This window comes from Rattus norvegicus, chromosome 4 (genome assembly GCF_021556685.1).
Source record: "Rattus norvegicus strain SHRSP/BbbUtx chromosome 4, alternate assembly SHRSP_T2T, whole genome shotgun sequence".
Classification (NCBI taxonomy): Eukaryota; Metazoa; Chordata; class Mammalia; order Rodentia; family Muridae; genus Rattus; species Rattus norvegicus.
Window position 1 is genome coordinate 176,515,395 of NC_141537.1, and position 19,412 is coordinate 176,534,806.

The 19,412-nt window shown below is 41.0% G+C and overlaps 1 protein-coding gene across 3 annotated transcripts in view; it reads left to right on the forward strand.

Moving 5' to 3' along the window:
• Positions 1 to 17,620, forward strand: part of Pde3a (phosphodiesterase 3A) — a 270,333-nt gene extending 252,713 nt beyond the window's left edge. For 2 of the 3 annotated variants that reach the window (XM_087659080.1, XM_087659081.1), the window contains 6 exons: positions 1,429 to 1,542; positions 1,695 to 1,894; positions 2,744 to 2,947; positions 4,308 to 4,463; positions 6,319 to 6,577; positions 13,773 to 17,620. In XM_087659080.1, the coding sequence (XP_087515206.1) occupies positions 1,429 to 1,542; positions 1,695 to 1,894; positions 2,744 to 2,947; positions 4,308 to 4,463; positions 6,319 to 6,577; positions 13,773 to 14,014 (1,175 nt within the window). In that variant the 3' untranslated portion in view covers positions 14,015 to 17,620. The remainder of the gene's footprint in view (positions 1 to 1,428; positions 1,543 to 1,694; positions 1,895 to 2,743; positions 2,948 to 4,307; positions 4,464 to 6,318; positions 6,578 to 13,772) is intronic. The other variant, NM_017337.1, reaches the window with a different exon arrangement.
• The last annotated feature ends 1,792 nt before the right edge of the window (positions 17,621 to 19,412 follow it).

The window sequence follows — 19,412 nt, forward strand, 5'->3', positions numbered from 1 at the left end:
TTTACCTTGAAGCCACATTGCACAGAAATACCGTGATGTATGATGCCACATTGCTGTGACCTAGAATACTGTGTTGTCTGTAGTGTCACAAGTAAGTTGGCTCAGCGGGTAAGGATGCTGGCCATCGGAGCAGAGGACAAAAATTTGATCCGCCAATCCCACATGGTAGAAGGCGAGAACTGACTCCTCCCACAAGTTGTTCTCTGACCTCCAGGGTGTGCTGGTGTGTATGTGCATATGCACACACATAAAATAAGTGAACGTTAAAAACAAAGAAACAGCAAACCTGCTTGCACCATCTGAGCTCCCTTGTATTTCCATAAAGGGATGTATTGACATCTCTCAGGGGAGCTTTAGCTTGTGTGGTGCTGCTTTGAAATAATAATGTCCTCTATGCATTGAAGTTACACACTTTGAGTAGTGTAAGTTAGCTAATAAAGGCTGTGCTTGCTATAGCTTTAATTGCAAATGCAGACATCCACTGCTTAAATTATTTTAGCACTTACTCTTCCCAAGACTCCTGTCGGATGGGTTCCTGTAAAGGCATCCACAATTGATATGAAAAGGTTATAGAAGGAAAGTGAAAATGGAATCAGATGAACTGTGACAAGAGGCTCTACTGAGATCTTAGTGATGGAGTCTTCAGCCAGAGTCCACCTGTATTACCATTCAGGGCAAAGGGGAGCATGAAACTTGACCGTCCTCTGAGTAGTCCGAGTTCATCTAGATGAAGCGTTAGAAAGGAAAGGATTATGGAAGAAACTTCATGAAGCAGAAGTTGATATAACAATCTATATATATATGACTCACTAGAAGTGTGATTAAATGTATATATGATATATTGTCATATGTCATATCACATCTATATGATATATTGTCATATGTTATGTCACGTACATATGATTGATTGCTTGGTGAGGTTGGGGTTGGTGGAGACCTGCTTATTCCTAATGGTAAAGGAGATATGCTGTGTTTGGTGATGTGATTGGTCCCCTCAGCTGAGCATCTTTGCTGGTAAAGAAGGAAGATGATATTTCAGGTCTTTGAGAATATTGGTCTGCCTGCTTTAGCTCTACCATGAATTTCTTTCTTTCTGCTTCTCTGCATGGTTTTTCCTGTAGGGGAGCAAAGAGACAGAAGTGTAAACAGTAGGCGGTGAGGTTCCTGTATGTATAGGCTTCTGGAAGATCTAGACACTGACTTTTCCATTTAGGGTATTGGCATTCACAATAAATGCCAAGGTGTGGCTTCTTGTCACCATAGCAGTGATGTGGAATTTCCAGAAATCACTGTCCTAGAAAGTCCAGCAGGCCTTCCCTGAAGTGTTGAAGTGTGAGGGTGGAGTTTGTTCCCAGTAGATGGCAGTCTTCATCCTTGGACCCCAGAGTTCACAAGCTGACGTGTGCTCGCTCCTTCCCATTGATACAGATCATAACAGAATCCACGCCACTGATGTTTTGCACGCCGTGTGGTATCTCACAACACAGCCGATTCCTGGCCTCCCGAGTGTGATTGGTGATCACGGCTCGGCAAGTGACTCTGGTGTGTATGAACTACCATGTCTATGCTTCTTGCTAAAGCCAGGAACTCCAATTGCGGGTTGCGTTTGTGGTTTGTACGTTGTATTTTCAAGTCAGATCATTCCAGCTCACAGCTTTTTAAGTATGCCCTCCACTTTCACTTCCTCTCCTCAGATTCTGACAGTGGGTTTACACACGGACACATGGGATATGTGTTTTCCAAAGCGTATCATGTGCCAGATGACAAATATGGATGCCTGTCTGGAAATATTCCAGCCCTGGAGTTGATGGCCCTGTATGTTGCTGCAGCCATGCATGACTACGATCACCCAGGAAGGACAAATGCTTTCCTGGTTGCCACTAGCGCCCCTCAGGTAAAGGCTTTGATTTTCGTGAGAAAATAGTAATTTAGATTACACATTTTTTTTGGAATAAAATTAACTTTACAAATATGACTTGTAAGAGGAACGAGATCTGTAGACAGCAAACTGTACTTAGTCCTCAGAGAGAATGTTTAGAGGCCTTGGTAATTCCCTAAGATGTCATGGTCTGTACCAAGACGTTCATGGTGGACATTTAACCTCCAAAGGTGTTTTCTCGGTTGGCTTCTTAGAGGAGAATCAAGGCAAATGACTGGCAGTGAATGGTCTCATCAAAGCAAAGATGGTTTACTCACATTCCCTTCTGGAAAGACTAGAGAGCCATGTTTTCCTTCATGGAACTTTTTGTATGTAAAACTTACTCTCTCAAAGTATTTTCATGGCCACATATATTCCTAGTGCATGTATTTTCATTGGTAGGAATTTATCATCCACTTATCTTATGCATTAGGGTAAAATTTTTTTGGCCTAAACAAAGTTTTCCTAAACAAAAGATTTCTTAAAAAATTATATATATAATTTATATATATAAATATATAATATATTATACAATATATATAAAATCTTATTATAATATAATATATTTATATAATATATAAAATTTATATACAATATAAATATATAATGTATAATTTCTATATAAGATATATAAAAATTTGTTAAAAAAAGTTTTAAGGAAAGAAACTTACATGCCAGAAAATAAAAGAGCTTCAGTATTCAAGATAATAGAGTGATTATTTATAGCAGAGATAAAAATATGTTCTTTAAAGCCTTCCAGTCCTTTGTGATTCCTTTTTAACTTAAAGAGTTGGACCCTCTCTTCCTGCCTCTTCTCCACCCTAGGCCGTGCTGTACAATGACCGTTCCGTTCTGGAGAACCATCACGCAGCTGCAGCCTGGAATCTCTTCATGTCCCGGCCGGAGTATAACTTCTTAGTTAACCTGGACCATGTGGAATTTAAGCACTTCCGATTCCTAGTCATTGAAGCAATTCTGGCTACTGACCTGAAGAAACACTTTGACTTTGTAGCCAAGTTTAATGCCAAGGTAACCAGATCTCTACCCGTGTTCATTTTGTGCCTTCATTAAAAGGTGTCTTAGAATCAAAACACTGATCAAAACTTGATTTCCATGGGGTTTCTGTGAGGAAATAATGGTGGAAATATTTATCCACGTGCTGGCAGATAGGCATCACTCTGAGGCTAGATGTCCAAGAAGTTGAGGTCTTGGCTGTCTGTGTGAGACTTTGTTCTATAAACTCTCAGTATCAGCTGCCACTGCTCTTTGTTCGATGTGTTCTTTCCACAGTGTATGAGGTGAGTTATCCAACAGTGGTGGAGATGAAAAGGGCACAATTTGATGTCTCAAACACAAAAGCCAAAGTATTCATTCAAGAAAGTGTCTTACTTGGTCCAGGGGAAAAGCATCAGGCAGTAGGGTGTTTGCTTTGTCAGCATGAAGACCTAAGTTTGACCATGCAAACCCACATTTAAAAAATAAAAATAAAAAACTGAGCCTAATAGTACTCATGTTTATGACATGAGTGCCTCAGCTCTGAGAAGGCAGACACAGGAGGCTCACAGAGTCTCACTGGACAGCAGCCTAGCCTAATAAGAGATAGATTGTCTCAAAAAGCTTCCTGGGGAAATGCCTAGCCTACATACATGTACATGTACACACAGGCACACATAAACACAGGAACACATATACAAAGCACACAGACACACGCATGCACATTCATGCACCGGCACACACATACATGTACATTCATGTGCCTACATGCATACACACATGCATACATACACACATGCACACATGCACACATACACAAATATACACACACAACACATATACACACATACATAAACACATGCACACATATACACACATACATAAACACATGCACACATATACACACATACAACACGTAAACACATGCACACATGCATACATGCACATTCACATGCATACATACATACACATGGGCACACATACACACATACAGACACACATATATGTCTGTATGCATACACACATACATGCACACAATATGCACCCTTATACACACATATGCTCCTGCAAGTATATTTTTACATATACATACAAAAGAAAACGTCTTATTGTAGTTTTACCATTTAATAGAAATTGGTGTTATATGCTAACTTTTAACAAGATTCCCTATAAGTTCGGTAAGTACTAATTACTTTGTCATTGACTATTTCAATTTTGAATGAGTTGCAACACTTTTCATTTTATTGAAAACTGATGAGATTAGATCCAGTGTCTGAAACTCTGGTGTTTGACGTTCTGACCCCCACGCAGTAAGAAGATAATGAAATCCTGTTGTCGTTTCTCATGTTTAAGTGAGACATGGAGACAGAAGATGTTATTTTTGTCCCTCAAACAGGTGAATGATGATGTTGGGATAGATTGGACCAATGAAAACGACCGTCTCCTGGTGTGTCAGATGTGTATAAAGTTGGCTGACATCAACGGGCCTGCTAAATGTAAGGACCTCCACCTGCGGTGGACGGAGGGCATCGCCAGCGAGTTTTATGAGCAGGTAACTTGCAGAGCCACATCATCTACCACAAGCTTCCTTGTGCGTCCATGCCGGGTACATTTTCACCAAAGCTTCCCTAGAGCCGTGACAGCATGATTGATCCACCTTGTGGTCATACTTACACCGGTATACGCAGGACAGCTTCAGCAGGAATTCTCTAATGTCATGTATGAAAATGAACTAAACTGTTGAGCACTGCGGTAGAATTCTCTGCAGCCATTTTGGAGAGCGGTGCTGGGATAGCAGTGGGATTTACTGAGATGTTATTAATTCCCTGTAAATGCCGAGCTTCTGCAGGTTCGTTACTGCAGTACAGGCAGGTTCAGATGTGTAGAAGGGAAAATACCAACTGACCACTTTGTTAGTAGAACAAAATAACAGCAGTGCATTAAAAAGGTGCAGGTGTGTGTGTGTGTGCGTGCACTCACACATGTATACACATATGCTTACAGACACACAGACCCTTTGACACAAGAACCTAAGACCTCTTGCAAAGCCACCACCTACTCATAAGCACAGTTGTCCAGCCCCCCATGGAAGCCTACAGTGTCCTAACTGTATTCACCATTCTGAACAAGTTCCTAAAACATGGAAGAAAATGGAACGAATAATGGAACAGTATCAGTGACACAGGGGATGCGTAAAGTGAAGATGTTTACCCCTGGGTGGGGAAATACAGATGATGTGGGACTGTGGTCGGATGTTAAAAGCCACACGTACAACTTTAACTCCGCAACACTGCTGTACAGCAGGGAAATCCTGTCAAGGACATAACACAGCTGATGCATAAGAAGTGTTCAATTCTTCAGGAGTGATCTAAAGACCACAAGTGTTAGCTGACATGAGGTAGAAGCTTAGAATCCCAGCAAGGGAGGCTGAGACAGGACCTGCTGGGGCTCCAGTGTGAGGTCAAATCTCAGAAGAAAGGAGCCAGGGGGTCACCTAACAAGTCTGTCCAAGTTACTGGGGACACAGTTCAGGCCAATGGTAGAAGATAAAAATTGTTAGTGTTCAAGGTGCCCCATCAGGATGGGGTACTTTATAATTAATGGTTCTTATATAGAGGGGTTAGAGTAAACTTTTAAGGTCTATATAGTCAACATTCATCTACAAAATAAAGTATTTATGCCTTTAAAAATAGTGTATTGCCCTTTTTAGTAATGATATTATCAATCAATACTAAAATGTTAAAATGCAGAGAAATATAAAAGAAAAGAAAAATTCAAATACCCTGGCTTGTAATTGTGTAAATCCCCTTATTTTTGCAGATAAGCTATTGTTTATCTTCTGTCACTTTTATTCTCATAATTATTTGGCAGCTAAAGACAGAACTTTCTAAAAAAATATTAAAACCATAAAATTACCAGAAGCTATATATATATATATATATATATATATATATATATATATATATATATATATCAAACAAATCTAGGATTATATAGCGACCTGAATGAGCAAGAAAATGGTTTGTGCTTTCTAGCAGTTGAGGTGATAGGCAAACATCATAGCGATGTGGCTCAGCTGGTGGCATGCTTGTCTAGTGTACGGAAGCCTTCCGTTCAAACCATACGTAACACTGGTGAAGTCATGGTGCACATCTATAATCTCGTTACCCGCCTTCCTGAACATGAAACAAAAATTCAAGACTACACGGTTAACAAAGCCAAGGAGCAAAGTCTTCATCTGGGTGTCCTAGCCATGGGGGCAGTTCCTCTGATGAGTGATGTCAAGGGACTTTTCCGTGACTCTCTGGGTTATGGACAGAGTACCCTCGTATTAGATGCCAGGTGAAAGCTGACTTGCCTAATGGTCTACTCCTTGGTTACTTACCTTTGTGAATCCCTCTTTCTAGGGCGATGAAGAAGCCAGCCTTGGTTTGCCCATAAGCCCATTTATGGACCGCTCTGCCCCGCAGCTGGCCAATCTTCAGGAGTCCTTTATCTCACACATCGTGGGTCCTCTTTGCCACTCCTACGACTCTGCGGGTCTCATGCCGGGAAAATGGGTAGATGACAGTGATGATTCAGGAGACACTGATGACCCGGAAGAAGAGGAGGAAGAGGCTGAAACACCACACGAGGAAGAAACCTGTGAAAACAGTGAAGCTCCCAGTAAGCCATGAAACCCAGTTCTGATGAGATTTTCCAGGGCTGCTTTCATGCCTTGGAGTTAGAGGGATGTTACACTTCTCATTAATCACACACTATAAGTCCAGCTGTCGTTTGCCAGCTTGGGCACTACATGGCTGCCTTCTCTGGAATCATAATGGAGTCAGCAGGAGATGGGATTTATGACATCCAGAAATCATGTAAACAGATGCTTTCACCGTGAAATAGAGTTGACAACTAGCTTCAAAATTTCTTAATGATGTAGAATCTGGGTTACCATGTGGACCAATCACTGGCTTTTTCCATGGCTGTGTTGGGGATGGTAAAAGATAAGAAGAGTTTAGTTTTTTACCTAACAACTGCTCACTGCACACATATCCTGTGCCTGGGCTTTTCTTCCTAGTAGACATGTGGAGGAGAAGACAGTGAGTCCTTCCTTGTCCTTTTCAGGGCATATTCTAGCAGACACACAGCAATGATCATAGTATTCTAGGTGCTGATGGATGTAGTTTTGTTTTGTTTGCGAATTTGTTCTTTGTTGGTTTGTCTTATTTGTTGGAGAGATGTAAAATATTGCAGAAAATGTTTTAAATAACTTGGGAGAAGGTAAAAATTGGTGTGTTTAAAAGATCCATAAAGAAAGAGGGAGTATTCCCTGGGAGTCTATGCAGAAATTGATTTTGAGACTATGAGGAGGCAGCAGCTTCAAGGTTCTGCAGTGGATTTTGAGTCGGGGCATCGGGATAGCTGACACAAAGGACAAGGAGAGGAAGCAATGGGAGAAGTCACAGGGAGCCATGTGGTAGGGCAGGAGATGGAGCTCTGTAGGTCTCAGTGGGAACTTGGCCTTCTCCACTAAGGTGAAAAGCCAGAGGTGTTGTGAACAGAACAGCTTGTGGATTCAACTCACATTTTAGCAGTGTTGCTTGGGGAAGTGGTTTGGGGGTTGGGACAGAGATAGGGGCATCGCTTTGACTGTTTGATCTGAAGATTGCTGACTGTGACTTCTTTAGGGTGGTGTCAGTGGTGTGACACGGATTGTCTGTCAAGTTTCTTCCCTGTAGCTGTGACAAATGCACTGACCAGAAGCCACTTAGGGAGAGAACGTCAGACTCACAATTTCAGCTTACACTCCATGCTGAGTCACAATGGCATTCACTTGAAGCAGGTGACGATGACGTCGCATCCACAGTTAGAGCAGAGGAAAGCATGAGGACCCTTGCCTGCTCGCTATGTCCCCTCACTCTCCTACGGTTCAGGGCTAGCTCATGAGGTGAAGCCACTCACTACCAGGATGTTTCTTCCCATTTCAGAAAACAGCCAAGGCCATCTTTAACAGGCATGTCCACAGGTCAACCTGAGGTCTAGTTCCTCAGCCAACCTTTCTTCTCAGGTCATCCTGAGTCATACATAGCAAGATAACAAAGACAACTGACTAATGCACCATTGCAGCCGATAACTGGCTTTGGCTCTGTCATGCAGCCAGTAATTGAATCAATTGACTCGAGTGACTATAAAATTAAGACTCTGCCATGCCTTTATCCTGTGCAACAGACCACAGTAACTAATAATGTAATTGGTAAAACCTACAACCCCTGAAACAACAGTAGATATTACATTACTGTGATTCTGTGAACACAGCATGTGTCCTATCTACTTGAACAGATGGACAAAGCAAAAACCTTAGTATTTTCCAAGTCCTTGGTTAGCATTACTGTGGATAGATAGATACCCTGGTCAGTCTCTTCTCTATTTTAATCACAGCCAGGAAAATGCAAGACTTGATTCATGTCTATCACGGAGTAGAGAAGTTCTCTAACCTGGCATGGTCCATTCTGATTTTATATATATATGTATATATATATATATATATATATATATATATATATATGTAGGGAGGGTGTGGGTATAGATGATATGGATGCTACAGATGATATAGATATAGGTAGATATATTCTGATTTTTCAGTACACCCTAGCAGAAATAAAGAACTGGGTTTAAGCTATCTTCTTGTGTCTTCTGTACTACTTGTTAGCAATTCTGGATCTTTTCCTCTGTGTGTGTGTGTGTGTGTGTGTGTGTGTGTGTGTGTGTGTGTGTGTGTATCTGTGTGTGTGTGTATGTATCTGTGTGTGTGTGTATGTATCTGTGTCGGTCTGTAGGCATGTATATGAACATCAAATGACAATGTTTGGGAGTATTCCTCCTCTTCCACTCTGTTTAACACAGATTCCTTTTTCTTTATTGATGCCTGTGGCAGGCTAGCTGGCTGTTGAGCTTCTACAGATTCTCCTCTCTCCACCTTCTCCTATCTATAGGAACACTGAGAATATAGATGCTCTGGTACAAAATCAGTTTTAAGTGGATGATGGGATCCAAGCGCAAGTGCTCACACCTGCCCAGCAAGTGCTTACCCGCTGAGCCACCTAGAGCTTTTGAACCGATTCAGGCAAAATAAAAATTTGGTTTTTCTCTAATACTCTATTGCCAATGTATTTCTCCGCTGTGTATAAAAGGAAATTATCAATTTGGGGAAGATTCAGAACAAGGACCTGAGATTTAAGATTCAAGAGTTATTTATTCATCTTTTGGTTTTCTCTTTTGCCTTATTTCCAATTTAAGCAGTCTGCTGCTATGCTTGGGGAGACAATTCACCCAGTGAATTTCATGAAAGCAGTTTGTCAGCTGAGCCTCTGGAAATGTGTTGTTTCCAAGAATCTTGATGAATTGCCATTTCAACTCAAAAACATTAGTAATGTGCATACCGAGGCATGAGGAATTGAAGGATTTGTGCTAAGACCAGGCTTAGCTTGCTCATCTAAGCTTGAGTAGGGAATACTTTGTCCAAACACTGGGCTAGCATATTATCCTCTACACTGATAGGTTGTTCCCTTGCTCTTTCTGTTTTAGTCAAGTCTGGTAGAGCATTGATGAGAGTTCTGTGGATTCAGTTACATGTCTATGGCTTTCAGTAGTTAACTAGCCCCCTTACATTGAAATTTAAAACATCTCTGCCACAACAATCAGATACTGTAGCTTTAAAAGTATGATCTGTTTGTGTGTGTGTGTGTGTGTGTGTGTGTGTGTGTGCATGTATGCATACATACGGGAACTTGTGCGTGCATGAAGGTACAGGTGCATATGGAGGCCAGGGCTTAATGTTGCCTTACAGTTTCTTTGTGAACTTCAAGTTCCTTTATTTGTCTAGGCTTGGTAGCCAGGGAGATCCAGAGACCCACCTGATTCTACCTCTCCAGATCTATGATTACAGTGGCGTTTTACAAGATGTATGTGAACATGCGCAGCTTTTCACATGGGTGCTGGGTATCAAGCTAGACTCCTCCTGCTGGTGCAGCAAGCACTTTACCCACTGGTCGAGCTCTAGAGCTCCCTAAAATTATGACTTTTGAAGCACCTTGGTGGCCCCAAAATGATAACGGTAGAGTGATATTAGCAGATTTAAACACTAGCAGGTCGTAGAGTCCTTACATTTAGTGAGACCCCTTCTCATTTTAGTAAACAAGAAAATAAGATGCACAGTCAACCATAAGCAACATGGCTGGCACGGTTGTAGAATTGGAGAGGGCAGTCCAGGCTTCTTTATTTTTAACTCCACTGCTTTTGAGCTCTTTGTAATTTTCATTACAGAACTCATATTGGGTGAGATGTTTACTTTGATTTTAGCCTGTTCTTAGATTTTAGGGGGCGGGGCGGGGGGATGCTAAGTAGACACCAGTGAGTGAGTTGTACAGTTTGTGAAACTTAGAGGTCTCCCTGGAAACATAATGAAATGCTGCAGTGTGATGTCCAGAGGGAGGGGGCTTTTTAACCCACCTCATAATTAAATCTGAAAGGTTCCTGGGGCGAGCTAAGAGGTTTCTAATGAAGTACTAAGCTGTGCTTTGAATCTGAGCAAGGAAAGGCCCTTTGTTCTCCTTTCAAAAGGTTCCAGTGCTGAATAATTTGGCTCCCAACACCCGCTAGCTTCAGACCACCTGCAGACTCTAATCTACGCAAATTTATTTGACACAAACTTTCTTCTACGTCACTTGGTTCAGCATAATTCCAGAGAGGTTTAGTGCTAATGTTTAACAGCCATCTAAGAGAACAGCTGCTCTCCGGGGGCCTGCCCCAAAAGGAGGAAAAGGGGAGAAATGGGGCCTTTGTTATCTTCTGCCATCGTCTCTGAAAATATGCTCACACTGTGAACAGTGGAGGGTTTCCTATGACTGTGATCCAAACCAACGTCTGGGTAAAAAGCATATTCAGGGGCTAGAAAAATGGCATTCAAGGTTCTTGCAAAGATCACTTCCTAGCATCCACAAGACAAGGACTGTCTGTACCTCCAGTTTCAGGAAATCCAAGGCCCTCCCTCTTCTCGAGTCTGCAGGCTCTGCCCAAAGGTAGTGCTCATACACTCAAGTCGGCTTACCTACATACACATAAACAAAAACAAATCATTTACACTCATGATAGTGAAAATCATGCTCTACCGCCATCAAAACCAGAGTACATGGTTTTGCAAGGAAAATAACTTTAATTTACCTTTAAAAATAAAGTGTGCTCATGTACTTTCTTTACATGAGGTAGGATATTTTGTGTCACTTCTCTTCCTGACCTCCCCTCAAAAAAGCGCTTAACAAAATCAACTCAAGGATACAGGGTTTACTTCAGCTTACAGTTGAAAGAGATTCTAGTCCACCATGGTGGGAAGGCACAGCGGAAGGGCTTGAAGAGATGAGTCACATGGAGTCAGTCCGTAGAGCCCTTTGAATGCTGGTACCTTGCTAGCTTCCACCTTTTTATTCAATCTCCGACCCCGCCCACAGGATGGTACCACCCACTTTTAGGAGGGATTTTTGCCACCTCAACCTAATCAGGAAACTCCCTCTCTGACATGCTCAGAGCTTTGCCTCTTGTTGATTCTAGGTCCTGTCAAGTTAGCAATATCAGCCATGAGGAATTTAAGTGATTGCTGCTGTTGGTGGTGCTGTTGTTGTTGTTGTTGGTGGTGGTGGTGGTGGTGGTGGTGGTGGTGGTGGTGGTGGTGGTGGTGGTGGTGGTGGTGGTGTTTTTAGGAAGTATCTTGTTAGAGTTCTTGGCTGTGCTCTGGCAACAAGCCAGGCTAGGCCACCTTTATCAAATAAACCAATTAAAAGAACCAATTAGGGCTGGGATGGCCTAGCACTTAAAAGCCCCCTGCATAAGACTGATCCCAGAATTCATATGGTAAAAAAGCTAGGTGTGGTGGTGGTCATGAGGCTTAGCATTTAAATCTCAGCACTTAAGACTGTGAAATGGGTGGTTGAAAACAGAAAATTGCCTAGAAGCTTCTGGCCAGCTAGGGCAGCACCCTTCCCTCCCTCCCTCCCTTCCTCCCTCCCTTCCTCCCTCCCTCCATTCCTTCCTCCCTCCCTCCCTTCCTTCCCATTAATGGAGAATGGGTAGCCCCTCCTACTTCCTGGTATTCTTTACTTTCCTCCCTTTCATCTTTTATCTACTCATGCTCTTTTCTTTCCCTCCCTTCCAATCTCTTACTCATTTCTACACACACACACACACACACACACACACACACACACACAGTCATTTTTGTTTAAATTCTGCTTAAGGCCATTGAGCATTAGTTTTCTAACAGCATTTTAGGAATACAGAACTAGAGTTCTGATGTATACACTGGCTGTACAGTCACATCACTCTGTTGGTACTGTTGTCTCTATGATCACCTTGCAAAGGGCTGGTCCCCAGGCTAGAAGATCTATCTATATTGCAAAGGATCAGAGAACTGATTTCCAATCAGAAGCTTTCTAAAATAAAAGTTTTGAGAGGAGGGAGATCAAGATCTGGGAGTAGGAGTCTGGGGTGGGTTCCCTGTTTAAAATTCAGTCAAGCCAAGAAGAACAGTATCTTGATTACTTTCTCATTGCTCTTATAAAATACTCTGACAAAAATGTCTCAGGGAGAAATGCTATTTTATCTCACAATTCCAGGTTACAGGTTATCATTGTGAGAAAGTCACAATGCCAAGATCTATAGAGAGCTGGTCACATTGTATTCACAACCAAGAACTAGAGAGCAATGAATCAATGCTTGCATGCTAGTACTCTGCTCACTGTCTCCTCTCAAAAGCATTCCAAGACCCCAACCTAGGGAATGGTGTTACCCATTGTGGGTAAGCCTTCCCACCCTACTCACCCCTGCAGATATGCGCAAAGGCCAGTCTTCCAGGTAATTAAAATTTGTCAGGTTGACAATTAACACTAACCATAATGCTGACTTTGTCACAAGTGCTACCTCTTTCCTAAGCACACTTACTCAATTTCTGTCTCCTGCATGTACTTACATATAGGGTGTGAGCCACTTGAAAGAAAACTCTGAAGCTAATCAATCTTTGTTTAACGTACATAGAAACCATGAACATGCTTGCAATTGGCCAATATTGATTGATGAACTCAGCTCATGAACAAATGACTACAGCAAAAAAATTTAAATTTTATCTTATAACTCTATGCCTTTGTTACTGTCTCCCAGCATTTACTTAATATTTTTGTTTCTATGTAGTTCAAAAATAATTCAAAATAAATGAACTGAATTCTTTTTTTTAGCAATTTTAACAATAGATGCTATTTGTTCATGCAAGGAATTTCTAATGCCTCTTATCATAAAACTGGCTAAATACTCACTAGCCCTTCCACAAAGGTGTCTGTATGTGGGCCTCAAGAGATCTAACACACCTGGCACATCCCATGACCAATTGTTCCAAGTTCAGTGGGGATGGAGGTGGAAAGCAACAGAGAAAGGCTTGTATTGCAGGATTTATGGTATAAAATTTAGCACTCTGAACTCTGAAAGGCTTGCAATGCAAACCTCTCACCTCCCTACAGGCACATCCACATATACAGTACACACACCCCAAATATTCTTAACAAAAAAAAAATACAAGTAGAACCTAGTATGGACATTATTAAATATGAAATATTATCCACATGTGTCTCTCAGTAATGGTATATTGTCATGTTCCTTCTCTTTCCCGTTCTTGAAAACTGCACTGTTAGCACATGTAAAGCAACTGAGATAGGTAAACAGAAAGACAGCTAGATAGATGTCTCTTTGATATTTAATTTCTATTTATAATATGAAGAGCAATAACCTTTACGTAGGTAGCTCACAAGTAGGTCTGATGGTTTGTGTTTTTCAGGAAAGAAAAGTTTCAAAAGAAGGAGAATCTACTGTCAAATAACTCAGCACCTTCTGCAGAACCACATGATGTGGAAGAAAGTGATTGAAGAGGAGCAGTGTTTATCAGGCACAGAGAACCAGGCCCCAGACCAGGCACCGCTGCAGCATTCCTCAGAACAAATCCAGGCTATCAAGGAGGAGGAGGAAGAGAAGGGGAAGCCAAGAGCAGAGGAAACCCTCGCTCCACAACCAGACCTGTGACCATGGGTAGAACGAGCTGTGTTTGCATACAGAATGACTGTCTCAGACACTTTCTAAGCCAGCACAATACTTAGACACAACACTGTAGACTACCAGAAGATGGGCTAAAATGGCTAAAGTGTTTGGGGGGATTCTTTACATTTTGCGCGTTTATTTTTACAGCGAAGGACAGCGCTGAAGACTCTGGCTCAAAGAAGCTTTTTCACTTTGCGACACCAGCGTCTAGACATCATTTTATAAGAAAGAAATTACATGTGTGTGTATAAATTCCCACATAGGCTCATGTAAGACTCGTATTCACGCATACACACCTGCACACTGAGAGATATATAGAGGTCACTGTGACATAAGAAATCGTAAAGGACAAGAACTCACGAGGAAATGTGCAGCTTAGAGAGGAAACAGATGTAGGCTCCAGACTGGGCACCTTTTGTTCTCCCTGCTGAGGGGTGAACATTCCAGAGCATTGTTGGAATTCTAATGCATACTACCAACTCTGTGTGTGTGTGTGTGTGTGTGTGTGTGTGTGTGTGTGTGTAAGAGAGAGAGAGAGAGAGAGAGAGAGAGAGAGAGAGAGAGAGAGATCTTGTACATGTGTATGCATGAGGAAAGGGAAATGTTTGTGACTTTAGTTGTTCATAGAATAGCAGTAGCAGATGATGAAGTACATGTGAACACACAGAAGGAAATCTTTTCTTCAGTGTCTTTGAATGAATGGCAGCCCTCCTCTTAGCTTCTAAGAAGGTTCCTTAGCAGAGGGAGGGCTTGTGTGGACCACATGATTGGTACCACTGCTACCTGCCACGTGGGAGCGCTCTACCACCAGCCTCACACTCAGAAGACTAAGGCTTTCTGGTCTACCCTCACTTGATGAATGTATAAGGGGCGTGTGTGAGTACACATGTCACTCACTTAGGATCAATCACCATGGAAGGGGATGTTGTTCTTTATTGGTGGATACCCAAGAGGAGCTGGAATCAGCTCTTCATCAGGTCAGAGTTCTAAGAGGGCACTGGGGAAGTCCTGGGAAAGTACCTGCAGCAATGATAGCCCATGTCTTCTCAATTGAATGCAAGATAAGTTGTAATAAAGAGGAAAGTCAAAATGATGAAGGCAAAATGTCAACTTAAAGTTTGGAAGTTGGCCTGGGATAAGCTGCCCCTTGGCAAATGTTGAAGATTGTTTGCTCTGACATCCCTGTTTGGTCTTCCATATACTGTGTGAAGGCATCGCATGGCTTTGTAGCCTGGTCCATGGCTTTTTGAAAGGAAGATGGGTGGGTGGGGGGTTATTCTTTGAGGATAGACTATTGGAAGCTATTTGTGTTATTTTGTTTTGTTTTCTACACTTGTTTATGCTGTGAGCCAAACCTCTATTTAAATAGTTGATACTCACTTTCAATATTTTATTGGATATTATTACATATGTCATGACTAGTTACCATGATGTAAATATAAAGAATTTTTTTTGTTTCTGTAGATAGCAAACTTTTTTTAAAGAAAAAAAAAGGGGGAAGGGAAACATTTTATAGTTATATTTTAATCACCATTTTATACATTGTAGCTATCTCCAAGCCCAGTAGTTGGGTGATGATTTATTGTGGGGTTTGAGAGCCTCCAGACATCTGCCTACTCTAGTTTGATTTATGATCTGATACAGTTATTTACTGTTAAATTAAGGAATTGGAAAGATGCATCTTTTGCTAACTGAATTAATTTGAAGTCTTTCCCTGCCTGATGAAAGCCCTTCTTAAACAAATTGTTAGCCTTTCTCTTAAACTCTATTGCTTGTAGTTCATGGTTCAGTTCTGTGTTCACAGAATTCTAATCATAGACTCAGAGACCTGTGCATAGATTTCTACCTTTTTACATCTTGGATTATTTACATTAAAACTCCTTTTGTCTCCCATACATGGGTCACATAACCTTCCCTTCAAAATCAACATTTATGGTAATTCACAGCATTTTTCCCTTATATAAAAATGAAATAAAAAATCAAATATTTCAAGGCAGATCTTTTAGTTCATAGGACAATGCAAAGAGGATGGGAAGGATTCAGGCCTCACCCAAACAATTAAAACATGTCTTGTATATTCCTGAGTTAATACCAGGGCTTCAGCATTTAGCAGATCCTGAATAATTTTTCTTTCTTCATGGTGCCCATGTGTATCTGTTTATAAATCTACTCTGAAGCAAGAACCCTTCTTCAGTGAAGGTAAATAAATGTAACCCTTGCCCTGCAATAAAAATGATAGATAAAACACTTACATTCATATATTCTTCATTCAGTAGCTCATCCATATCTTCCAGTGGATGCGTGTCTCTAACATAAGTATAAATAGTAAAACAAGCTAGGTGTGGAGTAAGGATTGTCACATCCAATGTGAGTGTTTATATTGGAAGCTTGAATAAAGCTGCAGAATCTGCATAGGAATCAGGCTGGCTACATCATGAGGATCTCAGCAAACTGCCTAGTTTTGCTTGTTTTAAAGTACATGAAGTAACACGATAATGAACAAAGCATTAGAAACTATCTGTTTTAGAATTGCGCTCATTCATCCAGGCAGATTGATTTTTTTTCCCCCTCAGCAACAAGTTGCTGTTCTACTCAAACCAGAAGACAACAAACTGAAAAGAAGGGTGGAAACCCAACAAAAGTGTGACCTAAAGAGCGACCTAATAATTCTCAAAGGGTATCAAATGACATCAAAAGTATTATCAGTGAATGATGTCCACCTTCTTGGCAACAGCAATATTACTGTATTCACCTCCAACTTTAAAGTTAATTAACTTCCTGTGGTGCCAATGTGTTTGATGTGATTTACTACAGTTTTATATGAGCCTATATAGGTGCCATTTGATAAACTCAGATATCCCAGTGGAGAGGTCTCTACCCACTTAGGGAAAAGATAGTTATATAGATAGATAGCTGTAACATCAACAGTAGAAATTGGGAACCAGCTGCTCTCTGAGGAGTGAAAGCCTAAGTGTGTTCTGCATGCTATCCATGATATTTTCAACATTCACTTAATGTCTTTAGAGTGATCCAAGCCGGCTGACCTTTTGAGTAGCATTTCCTTAGTAGAAATAACCCCTTTTTCCTGTTTTACTTAACTATAAGAGAAAAATAATGTACTTGATGATGTAAGACCTGGTTTTGTTCTCAGTAGGACATAATACTCCATAGTCAGTATATTGTCATCTCCTGGCATTAAGAAAATCACCCCCTGTTTGAAAAAAGTGTCTGCCTTCCTCTATTGTCGAGCCCCGTTCTGTTTGGGTTTTACTCCAGAGCAAGCATTAATCATTGCAGTCCTAGAGAAGCTAAGGAGAAGGAAGCAGATGCCCTGTGGACTGCTTAGGAGATGCAGATAATGATAATTTCCCCACCCCTACCTCACCCCACCCCACCCCCCACCCCCCACCCCCATCGTGTGTCCTCTGGCCTTTCTTTCCCAGAGAACTTTCTTGAAGGTAAAAGCTGTGCAAAAGGCGTGAGACTCAGGCCTACTCTCCGTGTGTTAAATGATGGAAACGTATAAATTATTCTCTAAGTAATAAAAATGCGAAGATTATCATTGTAAATAAAGTCTAAAACTTGAAGTGACTTCTTCATAAAAGCGAAGTGTTTGTGTGGTGAGCAACTCCCGACCAGGGGGAAAAGAATAATGGGGAAATTCTGACTCTTCTGCTTCGGGACACTCTCTTGGTGCTTCCATGAAGCTGGCCCCTGCACTGACCTTCCTTAGGTTATCTCAGAAGATAAGAGGGGCTTCTTAGCCTTCTCTCTAATCCTGAATCCCATTGGATACCTCCCACCCTAGATTTTTGTGCCATTAGCAATTAAACTACCTTTACAATTGGCTGAAGGCTACAGCAACAGAGTTCTATGGCTTCCACAGACTAAACCAATACTCTACTCTTTACGTGAGTTGTGGTGTGGGTGAGAGCAAAAATTCACATATTAATAGTTCGGCCCCAGAGAGCAAAATGCCACAATAACCATGAGCTTCAAAACTGCCAAGTCATTTTCTTGCCTTATTTTGACCCCTGAGCAACAAAATATTGCAAGATCCTTGTTCTAGGTCACTCATTTCTTTCATGGATTTGTAAAAGGGGAATTTTCTGATATTAGCATGTTTAAAATCTATCCAAGCATATTCAAACTGAGGATAGAGCAAACCATTCACCATTTTAAGCGGGAGAGATCTCCGAATTAAGTTGGTCTTAGAGTCTCTAATTAAGCTGAAATCCATCAGTTTGGGGTCCATATCATGTTAATTCATCCTTCAGCAAATGCTCCAGGTACTCATTAAAATTTAAATTAGAAGTGGATTAAGTTATTAGCACTGACTAAACCATACACTTGAGGTGGTTTAAATTGTGCTTTTGGTGAGTATTTGTCTCACATGAGGGAACCGTGATTAGAGACTAAGAACACACTACTGTGCATTCTGAAAGATTTATCAATAGCCTATGCTGCTACCTTATGCTTTGCATGTGCTAAAACGATGTTACTTCCTGTACTACCTAGTACAGCTTTTTGCCTTACCTAATAATTGGTTTTATGTTCATGCTAGTGAATTAACCCTAACAACTGATTAGATGTTGTGACTAAGATATTTGACCTTCTCTGTACGGATTCTTTAAATATGTCTGCAGATGCAAAAATTGTAGTTGGTGGGACCTAATCTGTTGCTTCAAAGGATAACGTTGATCCTTGAGATGTTTATGTAGAAAAGACCATAAGTACATAGACTGTGTGCTTTTGTGCTGGGGTGAAGGCTTGAAACTGACTCACATTTCTAACGTCATGTGTTGGCATCTTAGGTATATGGCTCCCCCTCAATCTATGGCACACAGAGGGAAAAATACCCTTATCTTATTAGATAAATGCTTACTGGGGCCATTTTCAACCCAGACTCTTTGCGTTGCATTAAGAAGTGACTCTTTAATCATGAAAACTAACAGAAAGTAATGTTAAGTCTTTGTATGTTGTTACTAACACAAGTATTTCAATTTGATTTGGTTTCTTGAACCACCATTCCCTTAGTTTTTTTTGGGGGGTGGTAGGGATTAAAATTAAACCCATAAAGCACTGCTTCCTGGTACCAAAATACTCATAGTTTGGCAGGATTTAATGTTTTCCTAATGTTCTTGAGGGAAAAATGCTTTATAAGGGGATCAATAAGTACATACATTTAATAAAGTACATTAAACATTTTAGTGTCCTCATGGTGGCTCACATAGACTGTAACACCAGTTCCAGGAGATCTGACACCCTCTTCTGACCTCCTAGGGCACTGCATATGTATGGCACACAGACATATGCAAGCAAAATACTCCTCACATAAAATAAATTTGTACAAAAAAATACCAAAGAATGTAAGTGCCCAAAT